A 22,989-nucleotide genomic window follows, 5' to 3' on the forward strand; every position below is an offset into this window, starting at 1 on the left:
CGGGCTCTTTACATTCTTCTCACTAATGGCAACGTAACAAATTGTTTAGAAGGTTCTTCTTTCAAACGAATGTGCTTATAAAAATCTCCAAAAGTAAGCAGCTATGTATATTTACTTTGCTGCTCTGTGGCACCGCTAAGGTGAACATTAAACAATAACTGCTGCCTATTTTACATTGTCTGTTCGTGCTTTAGAAATTTTTAAGTTCAGGGCTCCTCTAGTGTCTCCAGTTTGACTTGCTGCTTTAGCAGTCCGTAACTCTGCTTTTTTGCGCAATACCTACTGCTGTTGCAGCACTTGATACGGTAAAAAATAATTGATACAAACCACTTTACTATGGAATTAAGCAAATAAGGGAAGGGGAATGAGGAGCTCGTTATAAATATGAACATGGAGTGCATTGAAATAGAATCTCCTGCGCGTGGCGGGAGGAGATTGTAAATATCAGGCGAGTTAAATGAAATACAGTTTATTTATCTTCTCGCGGTTTATTCAGGTGAATGACGTCCTAAACATACCAAGTGTAGAGATGTACACTTTGCACATGACGCGAAAAAATATCCATGCAGAGATAGGGCTATATGTACAGCATACACACTTAACATCACGATCTTGCAGCTAGTGCATCTACATGTTGCCTATGGTCCTTTTGTCTTGTTTCTTGGAGGCGCACGAATAGCCACAGGGCAGCGGTGGTGCCGGAAACGCCAGCCATAAAGTAGAACAGTCCGTCATAGCTGCCAAGTTTATCTTTACAGTAACCTGCAAAATAATGCAGAAGAACCGACACTCGTGTGAGACAAGGATATCCAAAATTACGAGAGTTTATGCACGTGATCGGATTTGATAATTCAGTAGAAGTATGAAGTTTAGCCGCAGCGGTGGCTCAGTGGTTATCGCACATGGCTGCTAACCCGAAAGACGCGGGTTCGAAAGTTTAAAGGCCGATGTACTTTGCGATGTTGGTGCGTGTTAAAGAACACCAGGTGGACGAAATTTCGGGAGCCCCTTCACTACTGCATCCCTCATAGCCTGAGTCGCTTTGGGACGTTAAACCTTATAAAGCAAACCAAACCAAACTAAACCAGATGTGTAAAGTTTACTAATCAATTTAAAAAAAAACACATTGAAGAAAAGAAGCGAAGTAAAATCCACAAAGCTATATCTTAAAACTTGCACTATAATTAGTGCCAGTTGGGCGCTTATGCTACAGGGAGAGCACAATCATTGGCCAGGCCTAACGAATGCTTCGAATATGAATCTAGAGCAAGAACATCCAAAGGATGAAAAAAAGTGAAAAATTGGAGAAAAAAATTCCCCTTGAGGCAAAAGTTTCAAGACCAATAAATAATGGTTGTTGCATAATCCCAAGGCACCAAATTACAACACTAGGAACAAAAGCAAAACAAAGAGCTAAGAGATGCAATAACAAGGGTTCAACCATCTTCACCGAGCTGGAAGTAAATGACAGCCTGTCAGAGATTCAAACCGCGCTAAAGTAGCCTTCGTTGACAGATTTTTTCAGTAAAGGTTCATAAGCGCAAAAAAAAACAATCTAACAACATTTTAATGCGGTGCGCTGTTGAGCCCGTACAGAAGTCCCGGCAAGTGCAGTACGGTCACATGCTTCGCGCTTACAAATCTGTTGACGGAAAGCAAGCACCGCTTTTTGATGAGAGGACTGAGAACGAGACAGAAACCTGCGCTTGTCAGTCATTCTCGGTCACATCCTCAAAAATCTCTTTTTTTTCCTCCTTATATATCAAACAGCCCACATTATCGCTCTTCTGGCAGAAATGTGACATTACATATGACATTGCCGAATTGCAAGCCAGATTTGAAATTTTCATGCTTAGTCATCTGTACTAAAAGAACTAAATAATGTGCGTAGAAAAGGGACGTTCGCATTTTAGATGTCACCGACACTTGAGATATAGCCTGCTTGTCTACGCGTTTTTTATGATATATACGAAGACAAACGGCCATAATTAATAGCGTGGAAAAAAGTTGCTTAAGAAGCAATGCGTTTATTGCTGAAAGTATAGACAATCTGTGCGCGTTAATATTCCACAAACCTCATATAGTAGGCGGAAGACTGCTTCACCATTTCAGCGATTGATCGTTGACTAACGCTTCTATGAGTATGTCTTTGAACCTCTGCCGCAATTGTTTCCTATGAACTTTATTTACACAGGAAAATTTATCCACTCGGGCTTTCATTCGAGCATCACACTATTCATAGGCTCAGAAAATATCCCAACGGATTTTCACATGAAAATGTGCTTAAATATACGTTTAATAAAACTTGTAACAATAGTTAGAAAGTTCCTTTTATATAGCATCCAATTTCGATGTTGTCCACATTTTTAAGAAGCTTTTAACATGCCCCAACTGGGGCCATAAATTAGTAGCAATTGGGAGCAGTTAGTTAATCTGCACCCAAAACTCCTCACATCAGAGTTATGATTGATATATCGTGCCTCAATTACCTGAGTCTGGCCAATCTTTTTTTTTAATTTCCTATTGGATCGAAGCACTTGATCTTATGTTTCCTACTGAAGAAGCGTAGACGGTTAAGCAGTAAGAAATACTGACTCCTCCTATTTATAGCCGCAGACGCTTAGTTCTAGATTTCGCAGTAGTTTATTTTTTACAAAAACAAACATCAGGGCGTAATATGGCGCCTAAGCGTCGCATACTTACCAATCATTAGAGGTCTTTCGAGCAGTGCAAATGCAGCCACAAAGTTAGCGGCCCCCATGCACAGGCTGAAAGTCGACCGTGGGACGAGCTCTCCGCAGACGACAAAAATGTGTGTCACGGCGATTCCGTTGCAACAGCCGGAAATTGCCGAGAGGGTGGCTATAGCTGCAAACGATGAAACGTACGGAGTCGCAGTATGGGCGCAAGCATATGCAGCTAGGCACAAGAACATCATGGTGCTCTTCCTAAGAATGCCCTTGTCCGTAATCACTCCGGAGACGAATCTGGACAGCAGGTCGGGGGCCGTTATGAAGGAGACGAGCGAAACGGCGTCCCACTTTGGAATACCCCGCTCCAAAGCAAAGTCAACCACGACTGTCAGCAGCGTCGTGTTTAAGAACCATATTTGTCCAAGGGAGTAGGCAACGATGTAGAACCTCGGATTCTTTAAAAATGATAGCCAGCGAGCCAGTTTGCTTTCTGGAGATTTCCAATGCACGTCGCTCTCTGGATGAATGCTGGGTGTCCCGGGTGCTACATGACACGCGGACGCAGTTTTACATCCGCCATAACCTGACGACGAGGTCTCTGCGGCGTGTTCTCTAGTTCCTTCGTGATGGTGCCAGCAGCTGCCATTGCAGCTGTCGGCGACGTTATCTCCATGTAGCTTGTCTTCAGCGCCAGCGTCGCATATCATTTTGTTTGTAGAGTCCGCGAGACGCGGAGTTATTCCATTTGATATGGTTTTCTTCACATTTCGACCAACTTCGCGCAATGGTCCTCTCGTAAGAAAAGCAGCTGCCATTGAGTTAAGCATCAGTGCGCCGAAGACAAGTAGGCCGCCTCTGGTGCCGTAAGCGTCGAATAAACACTGCACTACTGGTGGGAAGATAATTCCTCCGACGACTGAACCACCGATGGTGATGCCCGACGCAAGCGCTTTGTTTGTGGACACGCTCTGGTTGACCGCCACGTAGCCCAGAGTCAGCAGCGACAGCCCGGAACCTGGACCAGAGAGAGCGAGTCGTTGAAATTTTGGCAGTGGATTATTTTCCTTATAGCAAGTAGAGTTTATGTCAACAAGGAAAAATTCTGACGAATTTTGTTTCAGTCGTGCTAGAGTGCGTGTGTAGAAGATAACAAACATAAGGAATCCAGTATTTCTAACTTTGATAGAAGGCATGAGGTAATCAAACACGTGTGTCGTATGCCAGAAGCGTTTGTGTAGGACAGACGGCATAGAATGTACTTTGTTTTACTCTCATATTTCAGAAGCAAGCAGATAATACATAAAACATTATTGATACCTACGAAAACAATTAACAGAGCAGGCTACAGCGGTCAGCAGTATAAGAAAAAAAAGTCACCGAAAATGATAAGTGTGCTAACAGAAGGTTGTTGTTGCCTTCTCTACATCGCACACTGGGGAGGTGAATTTAAGACGCGGGTGCTGTAATATGGCAGTAAAGCGAGGCTGTCGCTGGCAAGCATAGCATACTGCGCCAATATGGCTTATAGCGCCTCCTGGGTATTTTTCTCCCCTATAATACTGGAATTGCGCGTACTAAGAGCCACTCGCTCCAGTCAGCCTCACCGCCACATTCTGCTAGTGACGCGCGTACATGCCGACAGTAAAAGACAGAATAAAGCTCGAATAAGCAGCACATACGCAACGGCATCATCATTCCCCCTTCACAAGTGACATTAGGAACTTGCATATTATAAAATATTGTGCAAAGCACTCTTGCATATTCTTTACTATATATTTTTGTTGGCGGTCAAATTGCAGTCTCGTATGATTACGTTATTAACATTACTACTATGCTCAACCAGATAAGCAGCGATTGCAGTAAAAGATCATCAGAACAACCTCTGCAGAGGGGGTAAAGATACTACAACTAAGAAAACAATACTTCTATGCGAAGTTACTAAGTGAGGGTTCTTCTACACTAAGACATTTCTTCTTGCTTAGCGGACTGGAGATATTGTTGAGCAAAGATCTGAGCTGGGAATCTCAAGACACTTTCTTGGTTTTCTAGAATGCTTGCCTTTTATATATGATAGCGTGAGATTTTTTGCGAGTGTTTTTTCTTGCGACGGCGAGTAATGCGTCAATGTTGTATATAAAGATATGTTGCTTAAACCTGAGGTATTTTTATTCAGTTTATCGTGAGCTTTGTAGCACTGACAATTTACTTACTTTATTCTTGTTAAATGTCTAGGGTAAGATGGGGCTTAACTGGCTAAAGTGAGTACTGCAGCAATATAACTTACTGGTCTAACGTTCCCCAAAGTTCATGAGTTGACGCTGAGAAATTGGGCACCATGTAAGAAATATATGCAGCTGCTCTTCCTTATTCGTGATTCTGTTCGGTACCTAAGGCTGATTATTTATTATCGATTTCTTTCCACTCCTATTTATTATGGTTGCATATCTCTGTTTTCGAAAGATTACAAGTTAGGGTGTAGAAGAATTTCAAAATTTTAATTAGGAATCTCGTGAGAGTGGGCTCGATACATCAATTAATTTGTACCATTTTAACAGATGCATCCGTTTGCAATGCTTTGGAAAGTCCCTTGTGACAGACTGCCGTCGTGCCTCGTCCATTTTGTCACTTCAGTCGTCGTCCATTTTGAGTGAAAACGGCTGAATCTCACCGTAGAAGACACCGAGGGTGATGATGAGGAAGGGCACGCCATTTGCGAAGTAGCTGGCGCATATGGACAGCGACGCCAAGAGACAACCGGCGAGGAGCAACGATGATAATTTGAAATACTGAGCTAGAATTCCGGACACGGGACCTGGGGAGAAGCGGGAGAGAAAAAATCCCGAGCACAAGTATTCGCCAAAATGCGTAGAAAAAACAAAAAACAAAGCAGGAGTCGAAGTTTAGCTAAACGCAACGCTTTTTTTTTGGTAGCTCATCAAGCTTCGCAGTGGCTCTGACTTGACGTTTAGCACAAATGTCGAAACCTCAAAGCAGTCAGACTTACCTTTGACGAATTTATGCATAATATTTGAAATTTTTGTGTTGTCTTTATAGGCATTTTCAACGTCTTAGAGTTGGCAAAAAACTATGAAGGCGAAAGCCAGAAATAATGAGCCATTTATTTATGTCACATAATAGTCTTTCCACTTCTTTAACGCGTTCACCGTATTTTTCACGTTCATCTTCAACAAAACCAACTTTGAAATGGGATAGGTATTAACGGAGAAAAACAAAACAGAGGTGTAGTAATCAAGTGCAGAATGGTGGCTTCAGTGATAGAAAGGGCTTGTTAGCAAACCCATTGTGTGTGTCTTTTTTTGCGGGCTTAACATTCAAGGCCTTCATACAAGGGGGCATCAAAATGTTATGAGCCATTCAAGGCACCGCATAGCGACCCATTTCTTGCTTTTGCAACAATTTTTATCGCTGCACACTGATTCACAAGGACAAAGGACAAGTGTAAGGGGAATAGGCAGACTATCTTGGATAAGAGCCTGACCTCGAGCCTGCCGTCTCTCCTTTATCTCGACAAGACTTGCTTCTGCAGCGCTGTCTAAAGGCGGTAAGGTGCGGTTGGCGTGTTATACAGCAGTCCTGTAAGAACTCGGCCTCACAATGCTAATACGCTGTCGCTGCTGTATATTCATTTTATGCCTTAAGATAGCAGCTTGGTTCTCTGACTAAGCATACATGAATAAAACTCAGTCGTGGGCTGTGTCTGTCGCGGTGGCTAAGTAGTTCGGGTTCGAACTCGGTTGCAGCGGCCGTGTTTTGATGGAGGCGAAACGCAAAAGGCGCCCGTGTGCTGTCTTGAATTTTTCTACGGCATCGTTCTTGCTGTCTTCTTTCAATGCCTCTTTTATTTCTTCCCTTACGGCACGGTGCGGGTGTTCACGGAGATATCTGAAACAGTTACTGTACCATTTCCTTTCCTCAAGAACCAATTTTCATTTTCATTTCTGTTTTTCAAATAGCATCTTGATTGTTCCCGCGAAGCTAGGAAGAACAATAAAATTCCATGAATTCTTTGTTTTCTATACACGAAGTTATGGCAGCTGCTGTCACCACCCTCTTTTGATATTTCTTTCTGAAATAAGAAAAAATCAAGCGTACGTGAGCCGAGAACGAGGCCAGGACAAAGCTGGTTCCCGATGTATCACCAGTAGTTACCCAGTGGAACTTAAGATCGAACCCCTTACTTTCCGCGTGAGAGGTGGATGCTGAAACCGTTAGGCCACGGCTGCGGTACGATTTTTCAATTTATTGCCATTCGGTCCCATTTACCCCATCATTTGTGATTCGCTGATGGCATTGGCGCTGTTGTAGCTCTGGAGATGAACAGCAAAGCCCGATGAATGAGTTATGGAGGCAGAGCAGAAGAAGGGGTCTAAAATTAATAAGAAAAATCAGAGTAATGTTCAACAGTGGAGTAAGGAAAAAGAAGTTTACGTTTGGTAGCGAGGTGCTGGAAGTAGTAAGAGATTGCGTCTGCTTAGGACAGGTAGTGACCGCGGATCCAGATTATGAGAGTGAAATAATTGAAAAATTAAGAAAGATGTAAAGCGCATTTTGCATGCTCACTCAGATCATGAATGGCAGTTTACCAACATTCATAAAGCAAGTAGATAATAGCAGTATCTTACTGCTGCTCACCAATAGGCTAGAAACGTCGCGGCTAATAAAAAAGGTTCAACCGAAGCTATGGACACGCAGTGAGCTACGGAAAGGAAAATGATGCGTGTATCGTTCAGGCACAGGAAGAGGACAGAGTGGTTCAGGGAACAATTTCGAGTTAATGGCATCCTAATTGAGATCAAAATTACGAATGGCATTGGGTGCGGAGTCAAATGCGAAGTCAAGATAACCGATAGTACTTAAGAGTAACGGAATGAATAACAACAGAAGGCAAGCGTAACAGGAAGGGGCAGAAAGTTAGGTTAGTGGATGAGAATAAGTTTGCGGCCGTATGGTGGCGCAGCTGGCAAAGGACAAGAATAATTAGACATATAGGAGGGTCCTTTGCCCTGTAGTGGGCGCAGTCAGGCTGATGATGATGTTGATCATTGATTCGCGGCTGTACCTCGCCCTGGAGTACCTGCCAACTAGTGCATACAAATTCTTTATCGCCTGCCTGCTTAATTCCCTTGGTCTGCAGTTAGGCAGATTGACAAATTCAATATACACAAGCTTTGTGCAGAGTAACTATCTGTTGGTGCATACATCGAAGAGGTGCTGCCATATTAAGGCTTACAGGGCACTTCTTGATGTGAAGAGCATTTCCAGCTCTCCTAACTAAACCTGCACTGCAAGACAACTCATAAAGATGAAGTTCACTGAGGTGAAATTATAATTTCAACATTATTGCCTTTTATTTCCCGCATAACTGCGTTCGAACGTTTTTATCAAAAAACCCAAAGATTAAAGACATTTGTGTGGCATGAGTGTTTTCCATAGGATCTACCCTTCACTGAGGAAAGTCGTAATACGTTGCTTATGATCACTTGCATTGGCTTTCTGATATCGCAATCTGTAAGACTGTATATGAGTGTCCTCCCTCCTTCTGTGTTGCATTACTGAAAACCAAAATGCATCATTGCCCACGTCAAAAACAGGGTTCGACGGTTTCCTGTTAATTTCTCTACATCGATCTCTATGAAACAGGTGGAAATTGCTTGAAGTTCACATAATTGCAAACAGACTTAATGCGATTAACTGAGGATTTTTATACGGGTAGACGTACGCATCGTTCGTCGACCATGAATTACTGCCGCTATGAATGAATCACAGTTCAGCCAAGAACCTTCGAAAGAACGTTCGAAATATTTGGAAACCTTCTCGGAGACACAAACCGGCACCGGTGAGCAGATTCTAAGCGTAACATTCGACGTGCATCGAGCTGTTTATCAACTTCGCGTCTTCACCTGGTTATCGCGTTCAAACCTACTTTGTTACACATGAAGTTGAGGCAATACAGAATTTGCCCTTTGTGACAACAGCTGTTAGAGGGCCGCTCCTTGCTTCAGCAGTAGTAGCAGGCGTAGCCGGAGCGCGGTAACTGAGGGAAAGGAGGAGGAGGGCTAAAATACAAGATGGATTGTATGATGAGAGCGGAGGAAGGAGCGGCAGGAAGGTTAATTGTGTATACTCTGCAGCGTCGTTACCTGATGGCGATAGCAGAGAAATGCGAGCGATAACGGCGGTTCACAAAAAAGTGGCTTGGGGGGGGGGAGCAAAGACAACTTTAGTCCTCGAAACTCCACATTTGTCCGTAATTTTGCACACGGCACTCCTCCTTCCACAAATGCATGGCGTGTGCAGAATGAACGCACTTACTGCTGAGAAACAAACTAACAAGGGGGTGACCCGCGGTATAGCAGCGCGCGAAAATCGTGCGAGAAGACCTCAACTGCAATAGCACTCGATTTCTTGAATCGCAAGATGTCGTATGAGGTCAGTGGCAGCCCCGCCGCAAGGCTGTCTTGCGTCAGAAAAGGGCTTGTTGGAACAGAAGCGGACGGCAGGTGAGAAACCCCATAAACAAGTATTCCGTGCTTCAATATGTGAACTAGTGTGATTTTTACTAGTTAGTGGTAAGCAAGTATGCGCAGTTTTATTTCCTTCCCTTTTGTTTACGACTTTATGTAATAGTGTTGAAGTATCGGGGACACTTAGCCAAATGATGAGTGCCAGGCAGTCCATTCCTCGTAGGCGCTCTCCTCCAGCAACAAGGATGGTTTGGTTTATGGGGTTTAACGTCCCAAAGCGACTAAGGCTATGAGAGACGCCGTAGTGGAGGGCTCCGGAAATTTCGACCACCTGGGATTCTTTAACGTGCACTGACATCGCGCAGTACACGGGCCTCTAGAATTTCTCCTCCAAAGAAATTCCAGCCGCCGCGGCCGGGATCGAACCCACGTCTTTCGGGTCAGTAGCCGAGCACCATAGCCACTGAGCCACCGCGGCGGCTCCAGCAACAAGGAATGAAGTAAACCATGGTATTATATATTTCTTTTCAACAGGCCGCAATGCGCAGCTGCCAGTTGCGACAAATAAGCGCAGCCTATCCTCACCAAACTGAGACAAAAGAATGTTTTGTAGTTTTGAAGAACCGGGTGTCAGGTACACATGGTTGGGCCTTTCTTTTTGGTCCGCGCGGGTTCAATGTTTTGCAGGTTCCATACTGAAAAGATCACTCTGTATATGTGGAGACAGAGTTACATTTATTAAAGGCATCAATGCTCACTCGATGCGCACCAGTATCCTGTAAGATGTGCAATATTCACGATCACAGCTTTTCCATCTGAAATGGCTGTCGGTACTCTTGTAGAAAGCGCTATTTCATCGGCGCGTTTCCAAGGAGTTTTGTGCAGCCTTAGCGGTTCTGGCGTCCACACCATTGTAATTCTCATCTTGACTCTCCCAATCACTTGCGGGCCGGACACAATAGAACCTGGGTGAGCCTGGGCTACTAAACTCACCTATGATGGTAAGTGCAGGCCCAGAGTGAAGGGGCAGCATGAATGCCTTAGAGATATCGTTATTACTTCTCCGGTGAAGCAGAAGCTGGTACGCCAGAGATGCATTTTTTTGTGTGCGAGCTGTACGGCTGCAGTGCATATGCATTTTCGGAATTGCCATAAAGATACCTAGGCCATACTTCTCTACAGCTTCATAGTGCGGTTTACGAGCACGTAAGAACGGTCATTTAAGCAAACGACGGGCCCATAAGTGCCAGGATTATGGCACTTGCGCTTAGTCCCGAGAATATTGCGTCATCCAGGCGGCATCACTCTGCGCGAGATAAGCCGTAGTGCACGATTGCAGTTGCCGCTTGCTCAGCAGATGATACGGGACAGTGCATAGAAAGGTGCGAGCAAGAAAATTTCTCTAACAGCTAGGAACAGTTTTGATCGCTGGACACGGAATTTTCCGCTAAAAGCGGTTCAGCTGCCAGTCTTGATTCCCTCTACAGCATTATTTTTATTTATTTTTTTCATTTTAAACGTCTGCGACATCTCATTTTAATTTGATGGCTCAGTAGTTGCTGCGCTCGGCTGCTGACCCGAAAGATGTTGGTTCACTCCCTGCCGCGGCGGTCGAATTTCGATGGAGGCGAAATTTTGGGGGCCCGTGTACTGTGCGATGTCAGTGCACGTTAAAGAACCCCAGGGGGTCGAAATTTCCGGGGCTCTTCACTATGGCGTCGCGTCCCTCATATAGCCTGAGCCGCTTCAGGACGTTAAACCCTCATAATGCCTATATACCACGTTCTGCTCCTTGCCTCTGACGTCATGTCAGCTGTGACTAGGGTCTGCTCACTAAATTCCGCCGCGGAAGAGGTTCATATGATGTAAGAATAGATGCACAGCCTCCATTGACTCAGTACTCAAGTTAGTGCATAACTTTGTTAACAAGTACAGCAGTGAAATGCACCTTTATAGAGCAAGGTCAAAAACTTTTTTGGCCTACCTGCTGTGCTGCTGGGCACAGCTTACTGAATCTATCGCAGGTTATCTTCCTATAACCGTTTTCCGCTAAAAAAAAAAATCCAACGGCTGATGTGTTTCGAATTCTAATGAATATCGGGAAGTGTTTTCTGTCCCTAACCTGAGGTATTGATCGCCGGTTTCTTTTTGCATGGCTTCCCCAATTTCCGAGCCCTTACCAGCTTCCCTAATTGCCCTAAGTTGCGATCTAACATTCTGACCAATCAGCGGCTCCACTTTTGTTACTTTCATCTTTAACCTCAAATCTTTGTCTTTCAAATAAGGTACACAGTAAGAGACATTAAAACAAACTGAATCCGAATTTCGTTGGAATATTTCTCTTCGGTAATTCTCATCACTGAGAAAATTTCAAGTGTTGTCTTTACTTTTATGAATGCAAGAAATGCGCAACACAGCGTCATTTCACCTTGCTGTGTCCATTCTACAGGTGCCAGCTACGCCAGTATGCGCTTTATGTTCCATGCGAGAATACTATGCACACCTCCATGCCAGATGGAACGAGGGTACCAAGCTGCTCCGGCGCAGCTGGCATCACATAGCTGCGACTACGAGTGGCTATAACGACATCATAGACGCTGCTGGTGTGACGTCAGAGCGCACGCTGCCGCGGATTGCATGGCTTTACATCTGCTTGGGAGCAGGTTGCCAGCAGCGGCGCAGCGCTGCTTTGACGTCATATTCAGTACAGTACATACATAACCCTATATACATAATACAGTACAGCCTCCCTGATTTTTAATAATATAGCGCGAGCGTCGACCGAACTGCTGGTTAGCGCCTTATAGCGGCGATAAGCGTGCAACAAGGCGAGAGTTCGCGCACACGCACGATGGCAGAGCGTCATCTGCTACGCTGTTCCGAGCACGAGGACACACGCCCTGCCACAATATCAGTTCGCAAGATCCCGCGAACTCGTAGAGCGCATGCGCATGATTAATATGCGAGTCTGCATGAGACGTGTTTCTTTCTCTCTCTCTTTTTTGCCTATTACTGGAGACCTGCCTGGCGATGGAAAGTTACGATAAGAAAAAATAAAAGGAAAGAAAGTGTCACATATTAATCATGCGCATGCGCTCTACGACTCGGCAGGATCTTGCGAACTGATATTCTGGCAGGGCGTGTGTCCTCGTGCTCGGAACAGCGTAGCAGACGACGCTCTGCCTTCGTGCGCGTGCGCGAACTCTCGCCCTGTTGCACGCTTATCACCGTTATAAGGCGCTGACCAGCAGTTCGGTCGACGCTCGCGCTATATTGTTAAAAATCAGGGTGGCTGTACATAACGAAAAACGTAACTATATGTTAGAGCAAGCAGTGACGCATGTTTTGCACGGTGTATGTCGGTCTGCTATGAACCAGTCCTCCGCCGACTGTGAACGAGCTCCTGAACGCGAGCAGAACCATCATGAAGCATCACTCTTTTGTGAAACCAAAAAAAGAACGAGGCTGTACCTTCAAGCTCGTTGAAAACACTTACACCTCACATGATAGATGGTGCCAAGCCAAAGAAACTTATTCATTGTCTTTTTTTTTGGCTCCTTTTTCCTCGGAACGAGTGCACTGATGCTGCGGTGGAAAGCCGAACATAATGCGCTCTGTACCTGTATATATGAACGGCGGTGAAACGACAACGGCACAAGAAAAGGACAAGAGATGCGCATACTATCAAATGCTTGTTAGGAAGAAAGGAGGCATACTTATAATGCTCAGATGAAGCATACGACACCGCGCATTACCGCTCCGAACCCAAGCAGTGACAGGAAATCAGCATGAAAACAAGACAGTACACGTTATCGCAGAACCATTCTTAAACGCTGCGCTTAAAGTGCTGACTTCTGGTAAATGCTGTCCGAAACCAAAGAGGCGAATAGAAAATTTTGTTAGCCGGAGCAGTGTCGAGCATTTGTAGCAAAATCAACCAAAAACATCAAAAACCAAAAACAAAACCCAACAAAATCCACCACAAAAGAACATACAACATCCACTATTTAGAGCACCTAACTCTAGACATAAAAGGAAGGAATTTCTAGCGGTACATGCCTGCATAAAAACATTAAAGATAGGAAAGTTCATTTATTCAAAGGGCTACAGAGGCGCCGCTAACGCATGCTCTTCCCTACTTTTTAATCAAAAAGGCCTCAAGTGTTTCATTCGTCACCTGATAGCCACTCTTGCGTAGGATCCTCATGCTGCGAAGCTCTGGCTCACACTTGCATTCTTTACATTCGGGCAGCAATTCAACCCCACCTGTTCACTAGCGATTTCTAAAGCTCCCATCCCCTGTCGTAGATGCACCGACCCGTCTGGCCTATCTGGGCCCTTCCAAACCTCACTGCCACCTCGCACACCACGACGACGGCACAGCAAAGAAAATGCCTGCCATGTCTCTTTTCACACCGGGCTTTCTTCTTTTGTCCAATCCGCGAGCATCACCCGCTTAGCTCTCTGGTCACGGAGAATAGGACAGGCACTTTGTACGCGCTTGCGGCCTCCTTCAGTCCGTTCACCACTCGGTGCATATAGAGCACCACTTGCGGCCGTCTCGATCCCAGATTTCTATCGTTTTTTCTCATGCTTTTAACATTTTAATGATGTCCTGTAAGATTCCCCAAATGACAGAACATTTGACAGCCAGCCAGCCGTGTGCCGTTGTCGTTGCGCCGTCGTTAATTTCATCCGTCACAAGCTTGCCCCATAGGCCGTTATTCTGTATTTGTCCTATTAATGAAAAAAATATGAAATAAAAGCAGCGTTCTCAATGCTGCTAGCATTGTAATACATACGCTTCTGTATAAGCGCGTAAAAATGGACTCCGTGGACTTTCTGTTGCATTAAATGTGTGGAATTAGGTCTTGATATGTAGAGAGATTTTATTTTTTTTTACTTCTGATAGGCGACTAATGTTCTTTCATCTTTTCTATTCTCTTTCCTACGTCCGTTCCGCTTTGATAAGAAGGGTCATTGCTTTTTCATGCCAGCTTTGCAATAAATCTCATGTCCATTATCGGCGATCGTCTATTAGGCACTAAAGAAATGTTACTGGACATAGTGTAAAAAAAATTAATACTAAGCACTACTAGTGCATGTGTAGCCGCGGGGGCTCAGTGTTTTGGGCACTCGGCTGCTTACCCGAAAGATGGCGGCTCCATCCCGGCCACCGCAGTCGAATTTCGATGGAGGCTGAAATCTGGCGCCCCATGTACTGTGCGATGTCAGCGCACTTTAGAGAACCTCAAGTGGTCGAAATTTCTGGAGACTTTCACTACGGCGTCTCCCATAGGCTGAGTCGCTTTGGGACGTTAAACCCCCATAAATAATAAACTGAACTACTAGTGTATGAAGCAGAATAAAGGAGTAGGTAGCCTTAGCTTTAGGAGCTTAGTTCAGATATTGTGGGGGATTGGGACTAAAACGTGACACGTATGCTTTACATTATTTCAGAGCGTGTTGATATAACATGTACAACCGGCGGCAAAGTAAGTCGGGGCACGCGAGAGGAAACCAAAATCACACGAAACTGCATCGCCGCGTCCCGCCGCCTGAGGTTGCGAACTGAAAACTGGCGACCTGAAAAACGGGGGAACTGTAAAAAGCTCTATATTTTGGCGCACCCCGTGACTGAGTGTAATTATATGAAGCAAACGATTTATCCATACAAAACTCATCTGCACCTTACAAACGCGCTCAAAAAATCAAGTAGCGGCAGTGGCTGATATTATGATTACATTTAGCTCACCTGTGAGAAAATATCACCCTAGCAGGGGAAAGGCTTATGTAGTCATTTCCTCCTTGCGACGAATGCCACGGCCAAGCCTCAACACTTCTACGTGCTCCAACGGGACAACTTGGTCAACTGTATACAACTAGGGCAGCTATATAGGTGATAATCACTACCGATTTCATCCCAATATTTTTGAATGGTTCATCATCATTCTATTCATATTCGCCTGCAGCAGTAGCAGCCTCACTACGTCCATGGGTACGTCCATTGTTTTGCTTACCTAATGCCTTTTGTTTTTCAATGTGCTTGTTCATATTTGAACATCCCACTATATTTCTAACCCAAAACAAGAATGCTAACAAAGGAAGAAATCCGGTCTTCGGCACCCGTTTGTAGCCGAGACACGTCTGGTATGTTATCTAATCGGTACAAAGCGAGCAGCGCATGCTTTACTGAATAAAGAAAGCGGCCTCCAGCATCAAACGCTGCATCTAATAAGCTCGTACTCTGCAAGCGAGGAAAACGCAAGGCTGTGAAGATGAAAGGACGCGCATGCGCACCTGCGATATCTCGACCCCGCAACTGCAACGTCAGTCTGCGCGGCGACACAGTTTTATCTTACTTTGGCCTCCTTTAGCGCGCCCCGATTTATTTTGCCGCCGGTTATAATTGCTCCAATGTACTATCGGGGACAAAAGTGTTACACTCTACGCGGTGGGAGCCGGAGCAACGGAAAGCTGCGGCATTTTGGCGAGCTGAAACACTCAACACTGAAAGAACTAAGCCAAACGACATGCCTAGGTCACGCATTGGCTGTCTTGATCCCAGATGCAGCCTGTAGATGGCGTTGCACCGCAGTTTTTCGTTGCTCTGGCTCCCGCCGCGTGGAGTATACCACTTTTGTCTCCGATAGTATGTTGCGTAATGTTTAGGTATTTCGCTTTCCTTCTTCGGAAGCTAAGAAACATATTAATTCATTCTTAATGTCACGTGACCACATATATAGCAGCCGCTCTTATAGGCATGGAAATGAAATATTGACGCAGAGTTGGCGAAGCACTATAATCTTTTTCAATATGACTGCACTGAAGCTAACGGATGAACATAAAACACCCTCGCTAAATATTAATAATCGCTTATAGTGTAGACAGTAATGTCAAACTGCTAGGCTGCACTTCTTTTCAGACAGCAAGCGTGCCTTTACTAATAATTTAGTCTTGTGTTTTTTTTACCAGTTTAGCGGTTTTTTTTTAGCACAGAATATTGCTGATTTTGTTAAATCTTCACCGTATTGGACGGTAGAAGTTAAAATATACATCAGTGCAATGATTGTCTGAAGTTTTATTAAGCGCAGCTTCAGGCGTGCTTCACTTCGCATTGAACGACATGGACAGTTTTAAAAAGACCACAAGTTACGCCTTGAGAGTGCATACAATAAGATACGCAATGGTCAACTTTTGAAAATATAAACCAAGACTGGTGCTCAAGGGCGTCCGCAGAATTTTTTGCAGGGGGGGGGGCCCCGTTGGTGCCCCGGGGGGGGGGGGGGGGGGTATGTTCGTAGCAAAACGGCGCTATTTGCGGAGTAAATTTATTTATTTATATATAAATAAAAATTAAACAAAATGCACACATGAAAGAAAAATTACAAACAGCAAATTAAAGCGCGGCTAGGAGAGGTACATTGGAGTTTATCAACGAAGAAACAACTAAAATTAATAAAAAATGCAAAAAGATGCTATATCACTTCGTGGAGAAGAGTGCTCAGTCTTCCTGCATACGGGTTCTCGACTCACCCGGATTGATGACCAGCACACAGCACAATATGTTCGCAAACACGCAACTACAGTCACTCAGTCAGTCTTCCTTGAACAGCAACTGTAGGCGCCTCGGATTTTTCTGGGCGAATTGCGTTATTACACGTGTGATAAATTCACTTCTGTGCTTCATTACACGCTCTCGGTGCACACTCATCATACACATTGATTGGAAAAACTGTTGAACGCGTACGTTGAAAACAAAAGATGACTATATATAGAACGAAAACTTATTTACAAGATAAATGCACGCTCGCAGCTTCATACACCTCGCTCCATCTTGCTTGCGCATCCGCACAGTCGAGCAACCCCACACACACTGCTCGCCGCTCGTCGTTTTCTCGTCCGCTGTCTTGGTTGTTCTCAGCTTCGCTGACAACCGGCCACTAAAAACACCCAAGCACAAACACAGAGGCGCGCACACGTGCGAGGGCTTACTTGCCGCAGTATCCCCGAATGCGCACTTTGGGGGTGAAAGGAACGCCGCGCAACTTCCGAGGGGAAGGGACACTCGCCACTCCGGTCGGAAAATTTGTTTTTGTGTTTTTATGGGGTTCAGAGCCCCAAAACGACTCAGGCTATGAGGGATGGAGTAGTACAGAGTTCCGGGTAATGTCGACCACCTGGGTCTCTTTACCATGCACTGACACGCACAGTACATGGGCGCTGTTGTGATTTGAGGCCCAGCCAGAGGTGACAGGCGAGCCAGGCAGGCGCCATCGGGCTGCGTTGACCAAAGGCGCTGGTTTTCACAGAAGACGCAAAGAACGCTGGTGTGGGGGCGCCTCGGGAGACTGCGTCGCCGTGAACAAAAGCAGCTAATCCCCTTTGCCGGAGATTCTGAAAGCGGCGCTTCTATCGAACTGCGCTACACGTGGATCGGAGGAGACAGCGAGCGGCGGCGGCGCCAACTCATCGCCCGCTTGCCCCTGAGCAGCCCGACAAAGCGGGGGTGGACACGGCTGATTTGTCCTTCCCTCCTTAAGAATTCATCGGTGACCGGCGTAACGACATAGGCGAAAACAAGATGCCCCGTGCACTGTCTGCCTCCGTGTCGCTATCTCTCTAGAGATCAAAGAAACAGACACCCATCTCAAGGCGGCTCGAAACACATGCTCGCCGGTGCCGCTGTATGTCTGGAACAGGTCGCCCTTCAGTAGAGCTAACGATGGCGTGGTTTGAAAACGGCGGAACGACGCACGCCCGGACGCGGCATTTCGCAGATGTGACCATGCGGGGCTGCTTTTACCCTTTTGACTGAGCGCACCACCGCCCCTGGTGTGCGGCCATCACTCACGGTTCGAGTGAGTGATTTTCCAGGGGGGTGCAACCGCCCCCCCTTGCCCCCCCCTCCGGACGCCTATGCAGGTGCTAGTATTCATATAACATGTTGCTTCCAAGAACTGCCCTAAGTTGACCAAATCCTATTGTGATGAGGGAGCGCTTTGGCGGCTCTGGTCCCCGAGACATGAACACCCCCGAGGCCGCACGCAAGTAAATTGGGGGCGCTCGAAAGAACCTTAGTATTCAAAAAGCGGTCAAGAGGAAACTATGGATTGGCGAAAATAACATGCCAGCTTTAATAGACATGATGGCAATGCCTTCATCAATATCAAAAAGATAGTTCGATAATATCGATAAGTAGCCGAATAATGCCGCACAAATCAATACAGAAGCCAATGCAATCAGGATGGTAATGAAAGCGGCAGTCGCGCACAGCATTAGGATATCCCCCATTGCTGAAAGGGGAAGGAATAAAGGCTTTACTACGAGTGAAAAAGGGGAAAGCAATTGCTGGGGATCAGGTAACAGGAGATCTGTTAGGACATTGGCAACAGAAGATGGACATCGATGAGGTTCTGATAGGAAAACAAAGCCTCCTATATCGGCAATGCCTTACGACCTCGAGTGTACTGGAAGCTTTGAAGAACGCTAACTTCATTGTAATCCATAAGAAAGCCGATGTCAAGGATTTCGAAGAAACGCACCGATCAGCTTACTCTCCGTTGCCTGTGTGGTGTTTACTAAGGTAATATCAAATATAGTAAGGATAACTTTACACTTCTACCAACCAAATGACCAGGCAGGCTTTCGTAAAGGCTTCGACAATAGACCACATGCACACTATCAATAAGGTAATAGAGAAATACCCAGAGTATAACCAACCCCTATATAATAGTTTACGAGACAGCATTTGACTCAGCCTAAACTTCAGCTGTCATGCAGGCATTGCGGAATAAAGGTGTAGTTGAGCCTTTTTTTTTAAATATACAAGAAATATCTCTAACGCTTCCACATCTTCCATATTCCCGTATAAAATAAGCAATAAAATTGCATTAAGAAACGGTGTCAGGCCCTCGAACGCGGTCTCACCTATCTATTCACCGCCTGTTTACGTGAGGTACTCAGGGGATAAGACCTAAAGAAGAATACCTTGATAACGTGGGATTCGCTGATGACACTTCCTTGCGAATTCACTCAAGGGAAGAACTGAAAAGCGAGGTGAATTAAATGAACAGGCAGACCAGAACGATGTGTTTAAAAAGTTATATGCAGAAAACCAAACTAATGTTCGACAGTCCCAGAAGGAATAGCAGTTCAGAATTGGTAGGGATGAACTGGAAGTTGTAAGGAAATACGTCTCCTTTGAACAGGTAATGACCACAGTTGCGGGCATGGAGAGTGCATTAAATAGAGGAATAAAGGACGGCCGTGAAGGGGAGGGGGAGTTCTCAGATTATGAATGGCAGTTTACCAATATTCATCAAGAGAAAAGTGCACAAAACCTGCATCTTACCGATACTCACCTATGGGACGGAAACGTGGAGGCCAACGAAAAGTTCAACTTTTATTGCGGACAATGCAGCGAGTTGTGGAAAGGAAAATGACAGATGTAACGTTAAGAAGCAGGAAGATGGTGAAGCGGGTCAGAGATGAAGCCCGGGCTAATGGCACCGTAGTCGAAAGAAAGAAGACATAGTCGTGGCCAGCACATATAGCATAGGGAAGATAACTGATGCTCGTCAAGAGTAACAGGCGGGATTCTAAGAGAAGGGACGTGTAGACGCGGGAGGCAGAGGGTTAGTTGAGCGGATGAGATGATTAAGTTTGCGGGGTTAAGGCGACCGCAGTTGGCACAGGGCAGGGTTAATTGTAGAGATGCAGGAGATGACTTTGTCCTGCAGTGGGCATAGCCAGGCTAATGCTGGTGATGATGATGGCGACGTTGTTAGTAATTCGCACGAGGGAATAACGTAAGAAACGGCAAAGAAGCTCCCCTTCCTTTCGTTAAGATGTCTTCATAGCTGTATGAGAACGACCCTTACGCTTTGCTTTGTGACCATGTCCGAACTCTAATTGACACACCAGCTGTTTCACCTAAGCTGTTGCGCAATTAAAAAAAGAAGACTTTTTGAGCTAGAAGAGTTTTTTCAGCACAGAATTGTCAGCACTGCCGCGAATCATTATCCACTCTGTACTCGCTAACTATTTGGCTGGTGGGCTAATATTGAATAGTCAACTTTTAACTCGCATAACCGTTACTCTCCTATGGGTTGAGAGGCGTGCAGATGACAATAAATAATATCCATATCTAGTTTTAGAATTTAGAAAGCGCATTTACTTTCGGAGCTACAGCTCAACAAATCTTTGCGTTCTGGACGTGCGTGCACTGGAGGGGTTACTTTGCCTGCAAGTTTTACGAAAGCGAGCGTGATTTGGCGCAATGTAGGCAAAACTTGTTCAGTAACAACGCCAAGGGTAACTGCTTTCATAGAATTCAAAAATCTGATATGGTGATTACATACGGTGGACTACAAGCATCTTACTAAATAATGAAACTAACATTAATAATTTAAATATGCTAGGTAATTTTAGCTAAGCGGCCATCTAGTATTGTCAAAGGAGCGCTGCGGCTGCCCATTTCCACGTCCAATGATGTACTGGAGAAAATAGGCCTGCATAACAGTTGGAGAGAACTTAGCTAACCGGTTAGAAAATCGCAAATCAAAAGGCTAACATCCGCACCCGCAGAAAGGAAATACCTAGACCTAGCGAAATGGGTAATCGTCCTAGATAACACAGCGAACTCTAGAACTGATCTGGCAAGGGAAATATGAGAGCATCTCGTTATCGCTCCCATACCCAGAAACATGCATCCCATCCACGACACAGGCAGAAGGAAAAGCAGGGTCGCACAGCTGGCTGCAAAGCTAGGCAAGATTCCATTCGGAACCGTGGCCTAGACTGATGCCCCAGTAGGCAAGCTAAGAGACACCGTCTCCGTAGCCGTCAGAGACACAGGCAGAACGTTAGGCGTTGTAAGAAACCTAGACTTAAAGCCGGTTGTGGTGGAGGAAGTTGTGATAGCGATCGCTCTAACTCAGCCAGGTACGAAATATGCAGTAAGCGACTGCAAAGCCGCAATTAGAAATTGCAGCAAGGAACGCATCCACGAAATGGCGGCTAAATATTTAAAAGACTTCATCCCAGCCCACAGTTTTCTAACAATCTGGACCCCAGCCCACTCTGTTCTGGTTGGAAACGAGGCCGCCCACAGGCTCGCCCGCTCCTCTTTACCCCGGGGGCCCGTGGACACCTCATACGAATTCAGCACTAAAGAGGAAACTAACACTTTTAATAGCATCACAGACACAAAAAGAGCAAAAGAATCTGTCCTCTTCCAGATAGATCGCTTAGCTCGGCTGAGATCTATGACTGAAGGAGACTTCAGGCTAGAAACTTCGCATCCCCTCTCTGGAGGAGCTGGACAGGAGGTGACACAAGGGAGGATGCGGAGGCCTGCGAGCTCTGCGGGCATACCTCTTCACTCGAACACATAATATGAAGATGCCCGAGGACATGGCAGAATTAATAATGCAGAGGAATAGGAGACCATACTCACAAGTGCCGACCTTAGCATACAACGATACGCTACCCGCCTGGCAGCAGAAGCTGCGCGACTATATCGTTGCTAGTCTTCCAGCTGCGACGCTGCCCCTCCCCGGACGCCTGCGTGCGGACCCGGAGGGGCACGGGTCTTCTTATGGCAGAGATAAAAGTTTCTTCGCCTCACCTCACCTAGTAGCACGTCTTAGCTGCATTCCAGGGCAATACGCCTTCGAAACGCTGTGCCGAACAAAGCGCTTTTAAGAAACTCAAAGGAGCTAATTTTTTAAAATTGCGAAGCGTCTAAGAGGAATTACCCGGTATATTTTGGTGATATAAGCTGGGTTGCTGTTAGCTATCTTCACATCTTTTACAACTCTCGTCAATTGTCTAACATACCCCTACCTCGCAAGACGACCGAATCACATTTAGTGGATGACGTACTGTGCGTAGAAATATCATGAACCCTGCTTAATGCATCTAACAAGGATAAGACTGTAAAACTATATTTGAGCACGTCTCTTCGTTACCCGGCCTAAAATCTCCAAGACGTATTCTTTTTAAAACTCTAACTTCAGCTTTACTAAAATGTCTGCTCAGCCCACTGTTGGAAAGCATATTTTCCAAAAGGTAACGGGACACTGAATGTGGACATTCACATTCACATTCAGAGAGAATCACACAAGCCCAAGCACTTCGAGAATATATTCGGAATCATATATCGCAGTCAGCTGGGCCCTATTTGACATGCTAGCTACACCTGACTCACTTTTCCGCCTATAGTTTCAAAGATTGACGAATACATATGGCAACAATGAACCGAGTGGCGCACATTGGCGGCCAACTCACCTCCCGCCAGGTTGAAGACAGTTGCCAAGGTAAGTGGCCAAGAAGCATCCTCTTTCGACACGCCGAAAGCGCTGGCTATGCCAACGTAAACAACGGCTCCTGATCGAACTATGGCAAGCGTGAATGCGTTGATACAGCAGCAAGCTGCAACCACAAGCCATCCTCTTCCACAGCAACGCATGGTGAAATTAGGCGGACAGCGAATGCTCTTTTCCGCCGACTCTGACTATGCATAGGCCATTCAACCGCAGGCGCTCTGCGACCCTTGGGGATAAAGAACGCAGTCCGAGGTCTGTATTTTTTTTTGTCGCGCTGGGAAAGAGGGCCGCTATCTCCTCTCCTTCTCCTGGCAAGGTCCATATCTATATACAAGGTGTACGGCCGTGAAAAGATATCGCTCTGTTTGCTCAAGCGCCCTGAGGGCGGCCATTCTCCTCCTCTAGGAAGGTTAGACGCGTGCTGTATAGGCCAGCCCAAGAATACCAGGCTAGGAGAGGTTATCGTAAATTGACGATTTG

General features: G+C 45.6%; 1 protein-coding gene across 1 annotated transcript; it reads right to left on the bottom strand.

Moving 5' to 3' along the window:
• Positions 1 to 453: 453 nt before the first annotated feature.
• LOC149328632 (monocarboxylate transporter 12-like) lies at positions 454 to 22,726 on the bottom strand. Its single transcript, XM_089560929.1, has 4 exons — positions 22,472 to 22,726; positions 5,362 to 5,505; positions 2,704 to 3,708; positions 454 to 762 (listed from the first exon to the last, which is right to left on the bottom strand). The coding sequence occupies exons 1-4, from the start codon at positions 22,650 to 22,652 to the stop codon at positions 605 to 607; spliced, it is 1,488 nt and encodes a 495-aa protein (XP_089417055.1). The 5' UTR covers positions 22,653 to 22,726; the 3' UTR covers positions 454 to 604.
• Positions 22,727 to 22,989: the final 263 nt, after the last annotated feature.

The sequence above is a fragment of the Amblyomma mixtum genome, chromosome 9, assembly GCF_055824585.1.
Source record: "Amblyomma mixtum isolate Tamu chromosome 9, ASM5582458v1, whole genome shotgun sequence".
NCBI lineage: Eukaryota > Metazoa > Arthropoda > Arachnida > Ixodida > Ixodidae > Amblyomma > Amblyomma mixtum.

What these genes read in the sequence shown, in the direction of transcription:
- LOC149328632 (XM_089560929.1), bottom strand. Translation starts at nt 22,652, where the DNA reads ATGCGTTGCTGTGGAAGAGGATGGCTTGTGGTTGCAGCTTGCTGCTGT. An exon ending in TGTCTTCAACCTGGCGGGAG is followed by an intron (nt 5,506 to 22,471) that starts GTGAGTTGGCCG and finishes GCTTCTCCCCAG; the next exon opens with GTCCCGTGTCCGGAATTCTA. An exon ending in CGAAAGACCTCTAATGATTG is followed by an intron (nt 763 to 2,703) that starts GTAAGTATGCGA and finishes ATTATTTTGCAG; the next exon opens with GTTACTGTAAAGATAAACTT.